Source organism: Onychostruthus taczanowskii, unplaced genomic scaffold (genome assembly GCF_017590055.1).
Source record: "Onychostruthus taczanowskii isolate IOZ18803 unplaced genomic scaffold, ASM1759005v1 scaffold37, whole genome shotgun sequence".
Taxonomy (NCBI): Eukaryota; Metazoa; Chordata; class Aves; order Passeriformes; family Passeridae; genus Onychostruthus; species Onychostruthus taczanowskii.
Window position 1 is genome coordinate 10,342,195 of NW_024501126.1, and position 17,452 is coordinate 10,359,646.

Genomic DNA, 17,452 nt, shown 5'->3' on the forward strand with positions numbered 1-17,452 from the left:
TTTTGCTGAAATAACACAATCACCAGACATAACAGCTATACAATAGACCATTTCAGCTTAAATAATAAAATGTATCAAAGACTGTATGCCTCATAGTGGAACTGCTACTTAACCTCAGCTATAGATATTGTTATAAGCTCTTGTCAGAATACAGTACAAAAACCCCAAACATCTGAAAGCTGATCCTTTTTTCCAGTTAGCAGAATTTGTACCTTACGTAATTAATTCAGAGTTAACAGCAGTCTAACCTACCACCTGCCGCTAGCAATTTCTAACTTTAATCATGTTACTTCTTATGTTCTCGGTATTACACCCACATTTCCAACCAGCAAAATAGCAAAATTAGATCATTACGTATTACTTCATCAACAGTTACTGAATCATGGAATATAAACTAAAAATATATAAGAGAATAGCAAGTAACATAAGAAATATATTCAGAAGACAAACTATGAGTTTGTCTGAAGGCTTTCTGTAGAAATTATTTTTCAAAGATAAATGCACTTTCTAATACACAAGGGTGCTTTTGTGATTTTTCTTGGGCCGGGAAGTGGTTGAGCAGAAAATCGACTTCCTTCTCACTTTTCTGCAAGACAGGAATCCCTTCCACTTAACATCTTACACGAAACTATCTAAAAAATATTGTGACTGCCAATCTCAACAGAAATTAGTGCAAATCAGAGCTTTGATGTTGGATCAGACAAACTTTGTTTAATTATTTTATAAGTGAAAATTTATTCCTACTAAGCACACCACTAACAATTCCATTTTGATTCAGAAAAAAAATATTTTTTTACCACTTATTGTAAGATAGTTATTCAAATTATCCTCAGCAATAAACAGTTATTTTCAGCTAAGATTATAAGGAAAAAATCCCACTCCTTAATATTTCTTAAATTATGTTATCATGTGTTTTTACAAACAGATTAAAGAAAAAAAAAGACAGTTTTAAAAATTATCTTTCCTCTTCAAATAGACTTGATTTTTTTTTTAATCTGTTGGTATTTCTAATGACAGAAATGAGACACTGGAACAAACAAACCAAACCACACATAAAGACAATAAAGTACAGTTAGATCCTGCATTTTTGTCTTAATAATTTCTGCTTCAGTAGTGAAAGGTTAGACTTCAGAAGTTTAATACAAATTTCACAGAGTAATGAAAGAAAATCTCTTTGAAATGAACAGAGTTTAATCAGATTTTCTACCACCGACTTCTGTTACATCTAAGTCACTGAAGTAGGCCATCAATGGGCAATGAAAAAGGAGCAATGCCATCATATTATATATTGGATTACACTACAGTCTACTAGGTCATTCTCTCAGAATAGTATCATTATCTTTATCTATCTAACTATCTATCTATCTATCTATATCTATCTATCTATCTATTGCTATGAAATTCAATCTATATGAAATCAGAACCACTTACTATGCAACCAGATGACATTACAGTGTTGGACAGGCACTGTGATGATTACCACCAGAGAGGAGACCCTTTTTACCATGGATATGAGGACCAGTGATCCTCAGACAGACTCCCTTACCATTTGATGTATGGATGTTTCAGTGTCCATGTTATAAGAAACTAGCCAGCAAAAACAAATGTTAACACGGAGTGCTAGAATCATGTAGGTTGGGAGACCTTTAAGACTGATGATCTTAAGACCTTTAAGACTGATGATCTGAACATGACCTCCCTCTTTCCACTTTGACTTGTCAAAAAGAAAAATGCCATCAAAGCCTTTTTCTGCTCTTCTGTTCACTGTGTACCAGGCAGGGTCTGTGAGCAGAGAATGTCCACAAAAGCCCACAGCTGCAGGGAACACCAGTTCAAAGGCTGGTTGGTCCCTTCACAAGTCTCTGCCCCAGATCCTGCTTGCTCCTGAGGACAGGAAGTACAGATGTGGTCAGGGGACACTGACTGGTTAGAATGTGCTGGACTGCCCTTATGCATATGTAAATTGAGTGAGCCCTGAAGAAAGTCCCAGTTATAAAGTGAATTGAGATAATTTTGGCACTCTCGGAAACAGGTACTGTGACATTGTTTTGAACCACAGGCAGTTTGCAGCATGGCCAACATCATTGGCTGGGTTTTAAAAGTACCACAAAAGTTGCAGGTACTGAAAAAGACATTTGTCTGGATATACTTCCACGTCCTATATCCTGTTATAATAAAATATTTTCCTCTCGATATTTGCACTAATGAATATTTCAACTCATGCTCTATAAGGAGACGTTATTTGTCATAAAATGAATGGTGCAAAATTCCTAGCAATCGAAAAAAGATAGATAGTAATGCAGAGAAAACACAAGATAGATTAAAAAATCCTAAACCTAACATGAATTTAAAACCACTGCTACATTTTTACCTATTGCTTTTTATGTCCTTACCATGTAGTACAGCCCTATCAAAAATAAAATTTTTACTTAGAATCTTTTAAGTAAAATGGCTGACTTAGGAGAAAATGTAAGGGACATTTGGTTTTGATTTGTTATTCTGTTTCTCCCTAGAAATATGTGTCAGCAGCTACATGAATCATCTTTAATTTCAAGGCCTTGAAACTCACCCTAACGATTCCCATCAGAAAGAAAGGATTTTCGGTATGAAAAGAAGAAAAAATTTAAAATACCACAGCAATGCGGCTGTCATTTGGTAACATCTGTTAGTTGTATATTAATTGAAAATAAATTTAAAAAAAAAGTTTATCAGATTTTTACAGGCAACCTAATGCAGTACTTGATGAATACAGTAGATAATCCACAAAAAAGGTTTGTGGAGGTTAGGGAATTCCTAAAGTCTTGCCAGGTGGACAAAATTCCTGTGAAACCAGATTAACCCACTTTCAAATGAAATGTATCTGTGGGCATTTCACCTCTTGTATGGTTAGCTGGTCAAGAAAAATAGTCCATGTATCTCAAGGTTTGTTTTTGATATATAAACCAGTAACAAGCTCCTAAACCAGGAGGCCATTCCTATCAGAAACCAGAATTTATAACTCTTCTTATATTTAAGGAACAATGCATACTGAGAGAAACACATGGATGGTAAATATGTATCACCCTCTTTTCACCCTGTACCAAAAAAGTCACAGACTAAGCAACCATATTTAAATTTTCATTTTTTTCCAAAAATTTGTTTTACATCTGCCCTTCTCTGAAAAGAACCAACTCCAGAAATGGATGTTTCAAAATTTTTTAGAATAAACAGATGCTGATTTTAGGTATATTTGCTTAATTTTTTTTCAGCAGTCCAGATTAAAAAATTCATTTGCAAGATCTTTATCATGGAAAACTATCAACAAAAAAGAAGATTCTACCTCAAGAAAAGCAGAAATACAGAATTTACAAGAATTATGACTATCCAAAACCTTTGTAAAGAAACAGAATTTTAAAAACTGTTACACAAGTACTACAAGTGCTTCATATTACATGTTACTCACTCTTAGTTTCCTGAATTAATAGGATATATAGCTGAACAAGAAGATGGTGTGATACATGTTATTGCATTTTTATAGCATTGTATTATTTCTAATCACTCAGCATACATTGCAACTGCTGTTTATCAGAGCATTTTGAAACTCTTGGACAATGTACTGCACTACATAAATCTGATGTTAGAAGAAAAAATTTTGAGTACTTTAAAAAAAAAAGCATTTTATATCAAACTTTTTTCAGAATCAGAAAATGCAAAAAAAAAGAAAGAAATCTAATCTACTTACTTCAGTATGAGGATTTTAAGGAAATACCCAGAAGCATGACTATGTAAGAGTGCAAATTCTGTTGAAAAATTTAAATTTTGTTTAATTTGCCTAATGTCAAGCAGTCTTCTTTTTTTTATTCTCTTCAAAAGAGCAAAGTAAACCAGAAATTTACCACAAAGCTGTCCACTTTGAAAATGAAGGATTCCTCTTTAAAGCACATAAGAATATTTTAGCAAATGCAAAGGATTACACAAATTAACACACTTGTATGTTCTTTCACTGATGCAATTATTTTTACAGATGATTTTTACAGATCCATTTTGCTATTAAAGTAACTTTTAATCAGAGCTGATAACAATTGAATTAAAGCCTAGACTTGGGAAATTCATTGAAGTGGAAGGTTCTATGCTGTGATACATGCCGTTGCCATTTCAAGTTGAAGACAAAGAAAATAGAGAAAACTTCATCATAAGAGAGATTTCTGAGGAAGAAACAGCTTTAGTTTCTGAAGTCCCTCATTGTATTTTTGTCTTCAATTCAAGTAAAGTGAAGTCTAACTTGACATGATGTTAGATACACAGGGAATTGTTACATTTTCTGTTTGAACACTTTTAGATGCAATCTATTGATCTAAAATGTATTTCTTGAAAGAACAGTTTGGGAGAGAACAAAATCTCATTTAATCTACCTGCTTCCCTTAGTATTGCTCCCATGATATCTATATCTGCTTCTGGGACTGCAAGTGCTTCACCAAATTCCAGACAGGTTTCTACTCTTGCACCTTTCTTAGCGTTACAGATGGAGTTGAACCTTTCCTTTCAAACAATCAAAATATTGAATTTCAAAATCATAGACATGCTTTGAAAATGCTATGTAACAGAAATACTGAGAATTAGATAAGGAAATAGGAAGGAAATAAGCGCCAGCTAAGGAAATAGAAAGAGGATCAGCAACATTAGAATACTTTAATATTGAATCATGGTCATAAATATAATAAAAAATGTCATGCTTTAATCCTGAAGAGTGTACCAAGAGAAAAACAAGACAAAACTATGTGAAAAGAAAAAAAATAAAACTTCCTTAGGGACCTAAATTATAGACTGCAGACAGAGCTTCACTCCTCTGCAATGGGTAGTGAACACAGATCTGCTTTTGCCTCTTCTAGCATGAGAATTGATGTCACACCAAATCAAGGGTTTTACAAGAATGCATCAGCTTAGTGCAAAAACACAACAACAACAACTAGAGGATCACTCCAGGTTCCAGTGCGTTTACTGAGAGGTTTCTTTTTGATTTGCGGAGACAGAATTTGGCACGGCATTCCTTCAAATGCCAAGGGAGGTCCATGCAGCATTGGAAAAATTTCGATATTATCACCAGATTCAAAATGGCAGAGAGAGCAAGAGCGCAGAGAGAAAAGATCATTGAAACATTATGATGAAAATTGTGATGATGGAGTGTACACTTGAGACAAGGCAAGGAGAATTGCGGCAGCAATTTTCTCACCTCAGACAGTGTCGAAGGTGGCCTTGACTCAATTGGACCACATGGGTTGTTGGTTGAGCAAACACGCTAGGTCAGTCTCTCTTGCACTGAGTGACATGTTACAAGACATGGACAGTGTGAGAAGGGCAACTCTGCAGAACAGAGCGGCAATTGATTATCTGTTGCTAGCTCATGGACATGGATGTCAAGAATTCGAGAGAATGTGCTGCATAAATCTTTCCGATCATTCTTTCTTCTTCATGTCTTCCATTTTGTGTGGTGATGTTGGCACTTGGGGATTAGTTCATGGTGAAGGTACACTTGTCTATAAGGGTGAATAGTATTAGGAAATAAAGGTAAATATGTCACACGTAATTTTTACTATAAAAGACACAACCGCCCTGTGGGTGGGGGGGAGTGCACCTGACTGTCCTGCTGAGAGGACCTCGGCTGGGCAGAGAGAAAACTTTGTAGATAAGAGATAATAAACAAAACTGAAGACCGAGAATTTGAGAATCCAGACTCATCTTTTGCAATCGTGGCCGCCCAGAACCACCTTCCCCCGTGTCGGGGCAGAGACACATAACAGCGGACCCCGACAGCAACTCATAAAGGCAGTTACAAAGAAGTGAATTTGCTGGTTACTGTGTTTTATCAGAGCCTATCTTCAGTCTTAGAGACCAGGGAAAGCCTACTTGTACTGATTTTGCTGCTGCTCCTGGGCTTGACATAGTTGGCAAGGGAATGAAAACACATTGTGGAGCGCATTCAGAAAAGATGGACACCACCTAAGGAAAATGGACTAAATTTATTGCACGGCTTCCTGTCCCCCACTCGCACAGGCATTGATGGTGGGAAGGCAGCAAAGTTGAATATTCAAGAGAAGAAAAATGCTGCCACATAATTGGAAAATGTTGAATTTCCTGCATAGATCACAAGTTTCTTGGTGTTTTCTAAAAGTAATTTATTTTTCCCTTTCTCGTCAGATATGAACTGAATTATAACAGTCCTCGAATGTCTTGGTTATCACTGTAAAACTGGTGTAAAATTGGTTTATATAAATGTTGTGCTTCTTTGTTCATGTAGATGGCCAACAGATGTGGAGGTTTTGTTAATTTTATAAAGTTTTTGTTCAGTTTTTCCTGGGAAGCATCTTGACTGCAGTTGCATTATGTTTGCTGGTTAAGATTTCTTGAGGAGCATTTTCTTTATACATATTCTTTGGCAAATCATTGTCATCATACTAGTTTTTTGTTCTGCATGGTTTATTACAAGGGAAGATGTTATCAGACACATTTATTCATATTGTATATGAAAATGTATGCATTGTTTTAAGAGATGAGACTGACGGTAAACCACATGCATACATATTTATTGATCTAATCTAGATTATTTATGAATTCTGAGACTAGCTCTGTTTTTAAACCACAGGATTTGTGAGATAAAACAAATAAATTAATAAAAATTATGTAAAAGAAAACAGTACCCTCAATTGGTTGTATATTCATAATTTCCTTTTCACATGTCTACAGGTACTGGTCTTGTCCACTCCAATGTGAATTAGTATAAAATATCAAAATATAAAAGGCAAAAATGTGACCTTATTATTATTAAAGCAATAACATTATTAACATAATATATCTGAAAAAAACTCCAACAACTAAGCCAAAAACTAAAACAAAATAAACCAGAACTGCACAGAATTAGGTCCTTTAAAAATGTACATAACCAGGGTATCACCAATCATAAGCAGACTTTTTAACTTTACCATACTGGTAGATAACAGCCCCTGGAATAGAACCTCAATGACACTTTGCCTCATTTTCACTGCCACTGCAAAGTTCCATTGTCACCTTTAACTGCATTCTGAAATTATCATCAACTATAGCAATATCCCTAACAGTTTGTGAAAGGGAGTTTCCAGTTAAACTGGAAAAGGGAGATGTGGATCAAGAAGGAGAGATAAGTATGAATTAGGATGCCCCTGTGAAGTTTAACTTAATGCCTGGTTCTCTATCTTCATTTCATTTCCCTAGCCAAAACTTCAAGTGTGTGTGTGGGGAGAATTTTTTCAATGCTTTGGTGATTCTTCTAGAACTAGAGATGTTAATAATAACCCCTAATAAAAAGGACACCCGTTAGCTGAATTAAAGGCAATAAAGTCACCACTTCACAAATATAAAGACTGATCTGTGAAAGCATTGTCAACATGTGAACTGGGGCAGAGCCTTTTAACAGTCTAGTGCATCAATCTTCTCAGTCAGTGTCCTGATCCAGTTGAGCTAAAAATTACAGTAATGTATTATTTGCATTCCCTTTCCCTAAAATGAAACACATTTTCTCACACATGTAATTTTCATACTTTATTTGGATGAATAAGCCTTCTGTGTTTAAAAACAGAGAACTTAAATTATTGGTTCATATCTCCCTTGTGTAAGGTTCAAAGACACAGATATAAACATGTGTTTATAAAAATAGTTCTAGTCTAGAAAAACAGACATTTTACAGGCACTTGCAATGCAATGTTTTCCTCATATCAAGATCTTTAAATTTTTCTAATAGATACAGCATGGTATTTTAGACCTTTAAAACAGAGCAAACTCCTTACAGCCCTCAACACCTCAGAAAATATGTGAATTTCTGGAAGTATGAAAAACCAAGCCTCTCAAAGATTAAGATTAGGAACCTTTTCCAATCTCTAATACAAAGTAAAAGCAAAGACTTTAAATGGTGAACAGAGAGCAATTTTATATCTAAGAGAAAGACTGTAAAGGATGTGGCAACAGAATCTATCCTATATGATCATGTATGTCTCACTGTTTTCAGTTCAGGACCTTCAGTCTGATAACACAAATAAAAACAGTGCTTCACCTGTGTGCTGGTCTTGATTGGGATAGACAATTTTCTCCATAGCAGCTGATATGGTGCTGTTTTGGATTTGTGACACAAACAGTGCTGATGACACAGGGATGTTTTAGCCTTGTCAAGGAGTGTTTACAGCAACATGGACTTTTCTGCTTCTCACACCACTCCACCATTGACAAGACTCAGGGTGCACAAGGAGCTCAGAAGGAACACAGCTGGAAGAGCTGACCAGAGGGACATCCTATATCACACGAAATCACAATCAGCAAGAAAAGTGGGGAGAAGAAGGAGAAAGAAAGAGCACTCAGAGTTGTGGCGTTCGTTGTCCCTGGTCACTGTAATGTGCGGTGGAACTCTGCTTTCCTGAGGAGAGCTGAACTACTGCCTGCCCATGGGAAGTGGTGAATCAACTCCTTTCCTACTTTTGCTTGTGTACATGTCTTTTACCTTCACTATTAAAATGTCTTTTTCTCACTTGCATTGCTCCTTTTCTCTTCCCCCACTGCATTGTATGGGGAGTGAGTAAGAGGCTGTGTGTGGCTGAGCTGTCTACTAGTCTTAGCCCAGATTAAGACACCATTATGTTTTAAGTGGAAAAGCATGTTTGTGTACTTACAGATGAAAGATTAAATATATATACATATATAAATAAAAGCACGTCTACCAACAAAAGGAACATAGTGCAGTAGTCATGGTTAGGAAGCCAAGATGATATTATAATCTGGGAATTTGCCAATTGCCAGTTAATAGCTACAGAAACACATGTGTTTTCTTTTTTTTTTTTTTTTTTTTTTTTTTTGGGGGGGGGGGGCGTAAATTTTTTTTTTTTTTATTTTTTTTTTTTTTTTTAATTTGAGAACAACTTGTGGTTGAAGAGCAGCAAAGATGTTCCAGGGCAGTTGTTCAACCACCAGATGGGGAAAGAGCAACAAACAGAGAAACAAAAAAAGAGAGGATAAACCAAGGAATAGTTTCTTCTACTTCTGAACTCAATCTCCAAAACACATGGTTCATCTCACAGGAGAAGAGAAATACGGTTAGAACATCAGGCAATCTTTTTTCCCAGCTTGTCTGCCTCCTGTGCTTGTCCTTTTTAACTATATGATGAATGCTGGGAGAGAAAGTGTTGGTAGATATCAAACAAAGAAAATACAGGGCCAGAACACTGTTTCTGATGAGTGACCAATCCATCTTGTGCCCTGCAAAGCCTGCTCCACAAAGTTTCTGGAGGTGGATGACAAAAATTGCATAAGGATATAAAAGAGGGATGATATACCACCAATATCAGTCACTAAGAGAAACTGAGCTAGGTTGAACAGAACATTCTGCCCCTTCTCTCTGAACACTTTCAATTAGTAAAGGACTTTCTGCATTGTTTTCATGATAATGGAAAACAAGGTCTAAGCAACAAAGTTTTTAGTTGTACCAATGCCCTCACAAAGTCTCTAACTGTACCAAAATGGTGTCCCCAGAAATCTAAAAGAAGCAGTAGATTTTTCTGCTGTCTGATGGCCTAAGTTATTCTTCAAATGACTCTTGAGAAACAGTGAGAGTATATCAATAGTTTGAACACAAAACAAAACTGTGAGAATTAAGTCCATTGTTCAGAGATTTTTTTTTAAGTGTCAAAACTGTAGGTGTAGAAAATCCAATATTTACTTTAAATTGAAAGCAAAAGACATTACAATATTTACTCTCACTGAGAGCTGACAGATGACACTCTCAAACAAGTGTTCATGACAATATTTTTAGATGATGCACATATTTCTGTTCCTTCAGGAATGGAGGGGTGCACTGTACAGTACCTGGTGGAATTAGAAAAGCAAGGTAAGACTCTTTCAGATTTTGAGTTTGAATTCCTAGTGATCCTCTTGTCAGTGAAGTGCAGACATTGGAAAAGGTCTACACTAGAGATGTAATTTCTGTTGCAACATTTCAGAAATTCCTTGAGGGAAATCAAACCTATGAAAACCTGAATATGAAATACAGTTATTAGAACTTCAAGATAAAATTTCAGTACCTATGAAAAAAATCATGTTATTTTAATCCTACACACTTTTAGAAAAATGTATCACTCATTACAATAACTAAACTTTCAAACTGATTCTTCACTGTGACCTCCCTTGGTCACAGTGGGAATGAAGCTGGAGTTTTCACCAATACCTATAAATAAGGGTTCTGCAATGCAAGCACGTGTAAAATTCTGAAATTTCATCACAGGTGTTTCTTTATCTAGCTCAAGCAGAAAGTGTCATTAGCAAACTTTATGCTTGACAACTCTTTTGGTGAATAATTTTTTCCTAATATCTAATCTAAACCTTGCCTGACCCATTTGTGGCCATTTCCTTTTGTCCTGTGACTTGTTACTTGTGAGGAGAGACAGACCTCCACCATGCTACATTCTACCTCCTTTCAGGCAGTTGTAGAAAGCAATCAGATTTCTTCTGAGCTTCCTTTACTCCAGATAGGACAACATCATCTCCCTCAGCCTCAGAAGACTTGTGCTCCAGGCCTTTCACCCGCTTCATTGTCCTTTACACACATGGTTGTCCAATTACAGTTTAAAAGCCCATCTGCAAAAACTGTAGATAGACAAGGCTAAGTTCACTATAAGACCTCTACAGGAGCCTGGGGACTGGCTGTGGTGTCTTCGTTGTGGATTTTTTTGTCATAAGATATTACTTCAGAGCAGAAGCATTCAATTTATGTAAGATGCTGCTATAGCACTGTAAGGTCATTTAAAAATTATTGGGGCCTCTGAGCAGAAAGCAATGATATAGCTAAACACACTTCATTTTCATATTCACTTAGCAGTCCAACATAACCTAACTTGCATTTCAGTAGGGAATCACTAACCCCAGTAAACATGCTCATTAAACAGATGTCACTATGATATTTCAACAAAAAATGTAAAAATTCTTCAAAAGAAAAATAGGGATGCTTGTTCAAGAAAGTGGCAGGAATTGAATTCTAAAATTATTTTCTTAAGTGATGTATGCAGGGACATAGGGTCATGGAATATCTTATCATTATTTCAATTAGGACAGTAGATTCTTAACTGGAATACCATGACAGGCTGTTCTACTAAAGCAAGAAAAGACTGCTCTTCTTTTTTGAATTGGAAAGTTTATTCAATTTGTCTTTATATAAATTATAAGGAGATGCAGTAGGCCTTAATTCATTAAATTAATAATTGATATCTCACCATTAAAAGAACTTTATTTTAATAGATTAATAATTTATATTTTTAAGTAGTCATGCTTATTTTGCAGTATTAAACTTGAGAACAAGTTGATAAACATTATATTTTTCTTGTTTTGCAACTTTAAAATTACACTCCAAATTATTATTTATGCCAAAAACCTGCCATTCCCATATGAACCATGGCCAAGAACTTTAAAAAATGTATAAGAATAGTTACAGATGTGGACAAAAGTCTTGAACTTCCAGGATGGGTAATTGGTGTTTATTAGGCTCATCTCTATGTTTGGAAGCATCTATTCAGCCATTGACTGTGTTTATTTGCATTTGTATTGTGCTCTCAGTCAGGAACCAAACTAGATAATCAGTGAGTAGGTAATTCCTTGTAGGGATCCTTGAAGCTATTGTTCATGTCTTGTGAAGACAGAAAGCAGAAGGATATTGATCCTCATCTCACACTTCATGATTACCCTGGACTAATTTGCAGTGGCATTCTTTGACAAATAGAAATACATATTTCTTTACTGTTTAACATCTTAAAGTAAAACAAAACAAACAAACAAATAAAGAATCTTATACATGACTAAGATCTTTATAATATTGTTGCTGCAGCAGCAGAACATTATAAAGACAAATACAAATATCTGAGGGTTTTTCCACGTTCAATTCAATGACAAATGAGTTTTCGGTCCTGCCAATGTCAACACTTAAATTCAAAACTGCAATGAATGAAGGTTTTATCCCTTATTTTATAACAGTTGCAGCAGAACTGCTGATTTGAAAAGATATATCCCCTACACACTGCTTCACTCTGTATTTGTGGTTGAGAAAGACAGATGTACCTGAGAAGAGCTGTGTGGAACTAACATACTATGTGGTATTCACATTCCCTGAACAGAGAGAGACATAATTCTCTCTCCCAGGATTTTTTTCTGGGGAAGGCAATTGGAGGGCCAGAGGGAGAAGAGAAAACAATTCTTATCTCTACTTGCTGCTCATGTTGTTTGGCACACGTGGAATGTGTTATGGAGATTGTTTACCAAAAGGAGGGAGTTTGTTGGACTCTGCTGATGGTTGTTTGGATTGATTGGCCAGTTAGGTCAAAGCTGTGTCATGACTGTCTCCAGACAGTCACGGGTTTTTCTTTAGGATCTTTTTACTATAGTTATAATATAGTATTAGCATAATATAATATAACTTAATAAAGCATTTCTTCAGCCTTCTGAAATCATGGAGTCAGAGCACATTATTCCCTATGTTGGTCGCCCTGCGTTGATAATACTCCAGGTAGGATTTAGCACGCAAGTAGTCAAATTGGACTACAGGTTTCACTTTCATTCCCAAAGCATGTAGCAATAGAAGGTGTGCTGCTATAGCTGCAATTAAAAGCACATAGTCTATCTTGAGGTTTCCTCAGAAAACAAAAGAGATCCTGGGGCTGGTTTACCAGTCAAATGTTGGCTGTTGCTGTTTGATGAGCCACACTTGACATAAGCAAAGAGCAAGCAAAGGATCAATTCTAGATCAAGTTTATGATCAAAAAACCTCATGGTTTGGGAAAGGTGGAATATTGAATTTGCAGTTCAAACTCCCCGGATTTAATGTGTATTTAGGCATTTCAAAAGATGCTGAAAGTTTGAAGACAGGTAGTGGGGGGAATATATATGTGAAAAGGTGGGAGTAGAAAAAGGGAGAACCATATTAAAACAATAAGGATCTGAAAAAATTATTTGCTCCACTGTTCACTAATAACTCATTTTTTATTTTCTCTTTACAGAGAAGTTAATGATACTCTAAAAATATAAGCATTTCATGTTTTCTGGGGTTCCCTGAATATTGTATGATTTAAGAAATCATGCAATCCTATATGCATAATCCTTGCAAATATACATAAGGTGACTCCTTCTCTATCCTTTGCCATAATTCTTAGTACATTCTTATTTATAAAATTTCAGCAGAGTGTCTTGCTGCAGTTGGGATGGAAAACATAGTAAACACTAGAAGCTATTGCAGGTAATTATTAATTACGTAACTAGTTACTATTACACTCCACAGCTAATTACCAAAAGTAATTAATAAACACAAATACAGAGCAATTCATAGAAAGCCATTCAATATTAAAGGATTTTGAAAGTCTTAACACTTTAGGTTATGCATGGAAAGTAATTTTGACATTCACAGCCAAAATTCCATAGTTGCAGCAAATTTCTATTCAGAGAATTCACAATTTTTCCCTAGGGGAAAACAAAACAAAGCACACGTCATAGAGCAAATCAACTGATAAACTAGATTGTTGGTAGCCTGATGGAGATGGGGTTGCTGCACCTTCCCATTTTTAATCCCTGATTTAGAAGCAATGTGAGGTCAAGCGCTGTTCCCACAAGGCACAGACACAGATGCACCACGCAACGGGTGACACGCAAATGGAATAGCTCAGCACTCAAACACAAACAGCACAAACAGCCTCATTCTTCTCCAGCTGACCAGAAGAAAGGATGATTTATAATTGAAAATATACTCACAAACTCAGCATGGATTACTCCTGTAATTTGCCATACTTGGTCTATCCAGTAGCCAACCCCTTGCACTTGGTGCTATCTCAGCATCCAACTCTGGGGCCTTCAGCTGCCTCCCAGCTCCAGATACAGACCCCCTTTTTATCCTAGACATATTCCCACATCTCCACTCAACCCAGTACACTTATTGATCCCTCACAGCCTTACACACTGAGTATATCCAGTAGCAGTACCTGGACCCCTTGGGCCCTCAGTTCCCACAGCCATCCAGCTGGCTCCTGGCTCCCTGGTCTCCCCTTGCCTGATGCACAGAGATACACAACTACAAACAGGACTACCAAGCCACATACCACACAGTTGCTCTAGACTGGTCTTGGCTCCTCCAACAGCTGACTTCTGAGCTTCCTGGTCTGGACTTTTGGCCAAATGGATATCCATCACCCAAACCACTCATCTAGCTGGCTGACCCTGCAGTAATAGTATACTGGCATAGACACCCGTGTAATACACTTACAGTCTGCATTTTCCAGTTTGCTGACACCAGACACACACACCAGACCCCTTTAACTCATTGTCCTGCTCCAGCTGCTAGCACTTATATCTCCACTCACACACGCATGCAAGAGAGAGACCTTTTACTCAGGAAATGGAGTTGGAAATGGAACATAATAAAACATGGAACAGATTGCTGATCCAGGGCAGGGCATGGCCAGAAAATAGTTCTGAGCAAAGCCTGTTTGCATATGGCTGGCCCCTTTTATCCACTTATTTCTCCATTTTCTCTTGCTCTTCTTCCACACTCCTTCTCAATCATCCCTTTCCCTGTCTATGGTGGTCCCTCTAGATATCCAAGAGTAAGTATGTACAGTTCCCATCATCTACATCTCATAATGTGTCCCATGGGCCTGTAATCAGTAGCTTTGTCAGTTGGGAGGGTGATCAGGCCAGTGTCTCCTTTTGATTCCTCATGATGGGTTTCAGCCCTGGCCCATAGGGCTGAGGCTGTCCTGGGTCAACCCTAGGAGGACCCAGGATATTTAGGGCAGGGGATTTTCCTCTCACTGCACTGCTCCTATGCCCCACTTTGAGTGTGTGGATAAGAGCCTTTTATCAGATAAGCTGACAAAGCTCTTCTGCCAGGAACACACTATTTTCCTGCTTCAGAGTTTGTAATTTGGTGCTGTTCCTTTATTATACTTTAAATGTATGAATTCTATAGCCTTATTCTATGATCTTATTTAAACGATTCTAACCTAAGATTCTAATGTCAGGATCTTTCTCTTTCCCTCTTTTGGACCTCCTTTGTTGTAAAGGAAGTTTGTGCATGTAAGTGCAAATTCAGAAGACTTCCAAATAAAGTATAGTTAAGCTGGAATTGAACAATTGAGGTATTAGGAAAAAAAAGCCACAGAAATGCTTACAAATTCAGAAGAGTGATGTTTTCAGAAATGAGTGTTAAACCCGAAAAATTCAAAGTGAACTTTTATAGTGAAAAATGCTATTCATCCATAATTTCCCATCTTTTCCAATATTCTTCTTCCCATGTCATCATGTTAAATTAAATTAACTGCTATTGTAAAATTATAAAAAGGCAGCTCATAAAAGCAAAAAGCTTCCTCCTATTTTTTCACTGTTGCACTATTTATCTCATTTCACTTTTTCATAGACTATGGGATCAGAATAATTTTCATATTCTATACAAATATCAAAAATAGTTTAAATTCATATAGTGTTATTAAATACTTGTCAAAGCCTAAGGCTGGAAGAGTGAAAATACACCACCATCTGTTGTTTCATTATAACAATACTATTTCTTGTGATACAGACTTGATACAGAGAATATCTATTATGATTCTTCACTGACTGAATAGCAGCTCCAGACTACAAGTTCTATTCCATTATAAAAAATAAAAAATTCAGGCCATTTCTTCAGAGTGCCTAAATAGTTTTCTAAATATGAACTAGTTATATTCCTAAGGGCATGGGGAATGTGAGGACTGTACCAGAGATTTTCCATTCTAGGCCTTTCTAACATAAGCCCACAAATTTTTAGAAAATTTTAGGTCAAGGCAGGCCTTTCTAACATAAGCCCACAAATTCTTAGAAAATTTTAGGTTGAGGCAGACCTTCTTCTGAGGGTCATGGAGTTTGGTCTCCTAATCAAAGCAGCACTAACCTCAAAGCTCTCTGAAATGGCACAGATGCACTTCTGCTGTAGTGAAACCAGGGTACACCTCCAAGTACCACAGAGACCGATGTACACAAGCCAAGAAACTTAAGTGCAAAATCAGTAAAATGGAAACCATTTACACTCTAGGTATTTTACTTCAGCACATTCAAAAAGTCATTATTATTCCCTGCAGTTAACTAGGGAAAACTACACTGTCCAGTGTGCTTTATTTTTCCCCCTCAGTATTTGATATAGACAGGGAAAAACAGTTAAAAAAATATATATAAAAATATACTCTCTTAAATTTTATTTACCAATTATTAAGGACTTCAAATACACACTAAAAATGTATAAACATGTTAATATCATTATCATAATAATGATCATAATAAAAAATCACAAACTAATAACTGTTGTGATACGGCACAAAATGATGACACAGACACTGCTGCTCTCGAGGGGAACAAAAAGGAAGAAGAAGAAGAACTTTATTTTCTGACTCCAACATTTATAGTTTTCCAAAGGTGACAGTGGATTGGAGGGTGACAGTGCCACCTCTCCAATGCCACTGGACAGACCAAGGGTCCATCAATTCTCTCTACCTCCATGAAAGAATGCAAAACATAAGTTATTTACAGAACTGTGTGTAAGAAAGTTTGTTGAAAGAATGCAAACATCAGAAGGCTTAACAAAGTCTTATAAAATCAGGGCGACAAATAACAACTGCCATCCCCAAAAGAGATTTCTCCTCTCTTTAAATAAATCAGTTTTGATACATTACGCATGACTTACACTTTGTGAAAAAGAAAAAAACAGGGTGATACATAGAGTTTAAGCATAAATATTTCAGTTCATTCTACTTCTCAAATCATAGAATGAATTTTCAGTTAAATGACAGTCCTGCAATTTTATGAAAAACACAAATTATAACAATGTATAATGGCACAAGTGTTGAAGCACACATCCAATAATCCTCCCAAGCCTATCCTTCAGACAAAACAAAGCATCGAAAATCATGTCTTAGGCATATTTGAGTCACTTCCTAAAGAGAGGCTTGAAAAGATGAAAGAGTGCTATTGCAGTATGGCTGAATGCCTCACATCATGACATGATGCAGAATTAATTCTGTACACAGCAGGCTCATTTTAGTACTCAGCAAAACAGAGCAACTTATAAATTTCATAGTGGTAAAGTAAGAAGCGGCCTACAAAATCACTAAGAAAAAAAAGTCCACATATCTACATTGTGTACATTGCATTTCACTTAATAGACTTAATTAACTGCAACATAATAGTTAAATAATTTGAACAGAAATATAAAATACCCACCTGTTTTGGGGTCAACAGAGAAATATGGCTGTCCCTGAAGAATACTGTACACTACTCTGGCACTGTTTCCATATGTAGGGTCATCTGCATCTGTGGCTGTCACCTGTAGAACAGATGTACCTGTATATACAGGAAAATAAACATTAACTTGCAATAAATAAAATTTCCCAACAAATATTTTCAA

General features: G+C 36.3%; 1 protein-coding gene across 3 annotated transcripts in view; it reads right to left on the reverse strand.

The window, feature by feature from the left end:
- CDH18 (cadherin 18) overlaps positions 1–17,452 on the reverse strand; it is a 160,001-nt gene that overhangs the window by 102,029 nt on the left and 40,520 nt on the right. For 2 of the 3 annotated variants that reach the window (XM_041411709.1, XM_041411708.1), the window contains exon 3: positions 17,269–17,388. The exons of the other annotated variant lie outside the window; for it this stretch is intronic. In XM_041411709.1, coding sequence (XP_041267643.1) covers positions 17,269–17,388 — 120 coding nt within the window. The remainder of the gene's footprint in view (positions 1–17,268; positions 17,389–17,452) is intronic. 3 annotated transcript variants of the gene reach the window in all.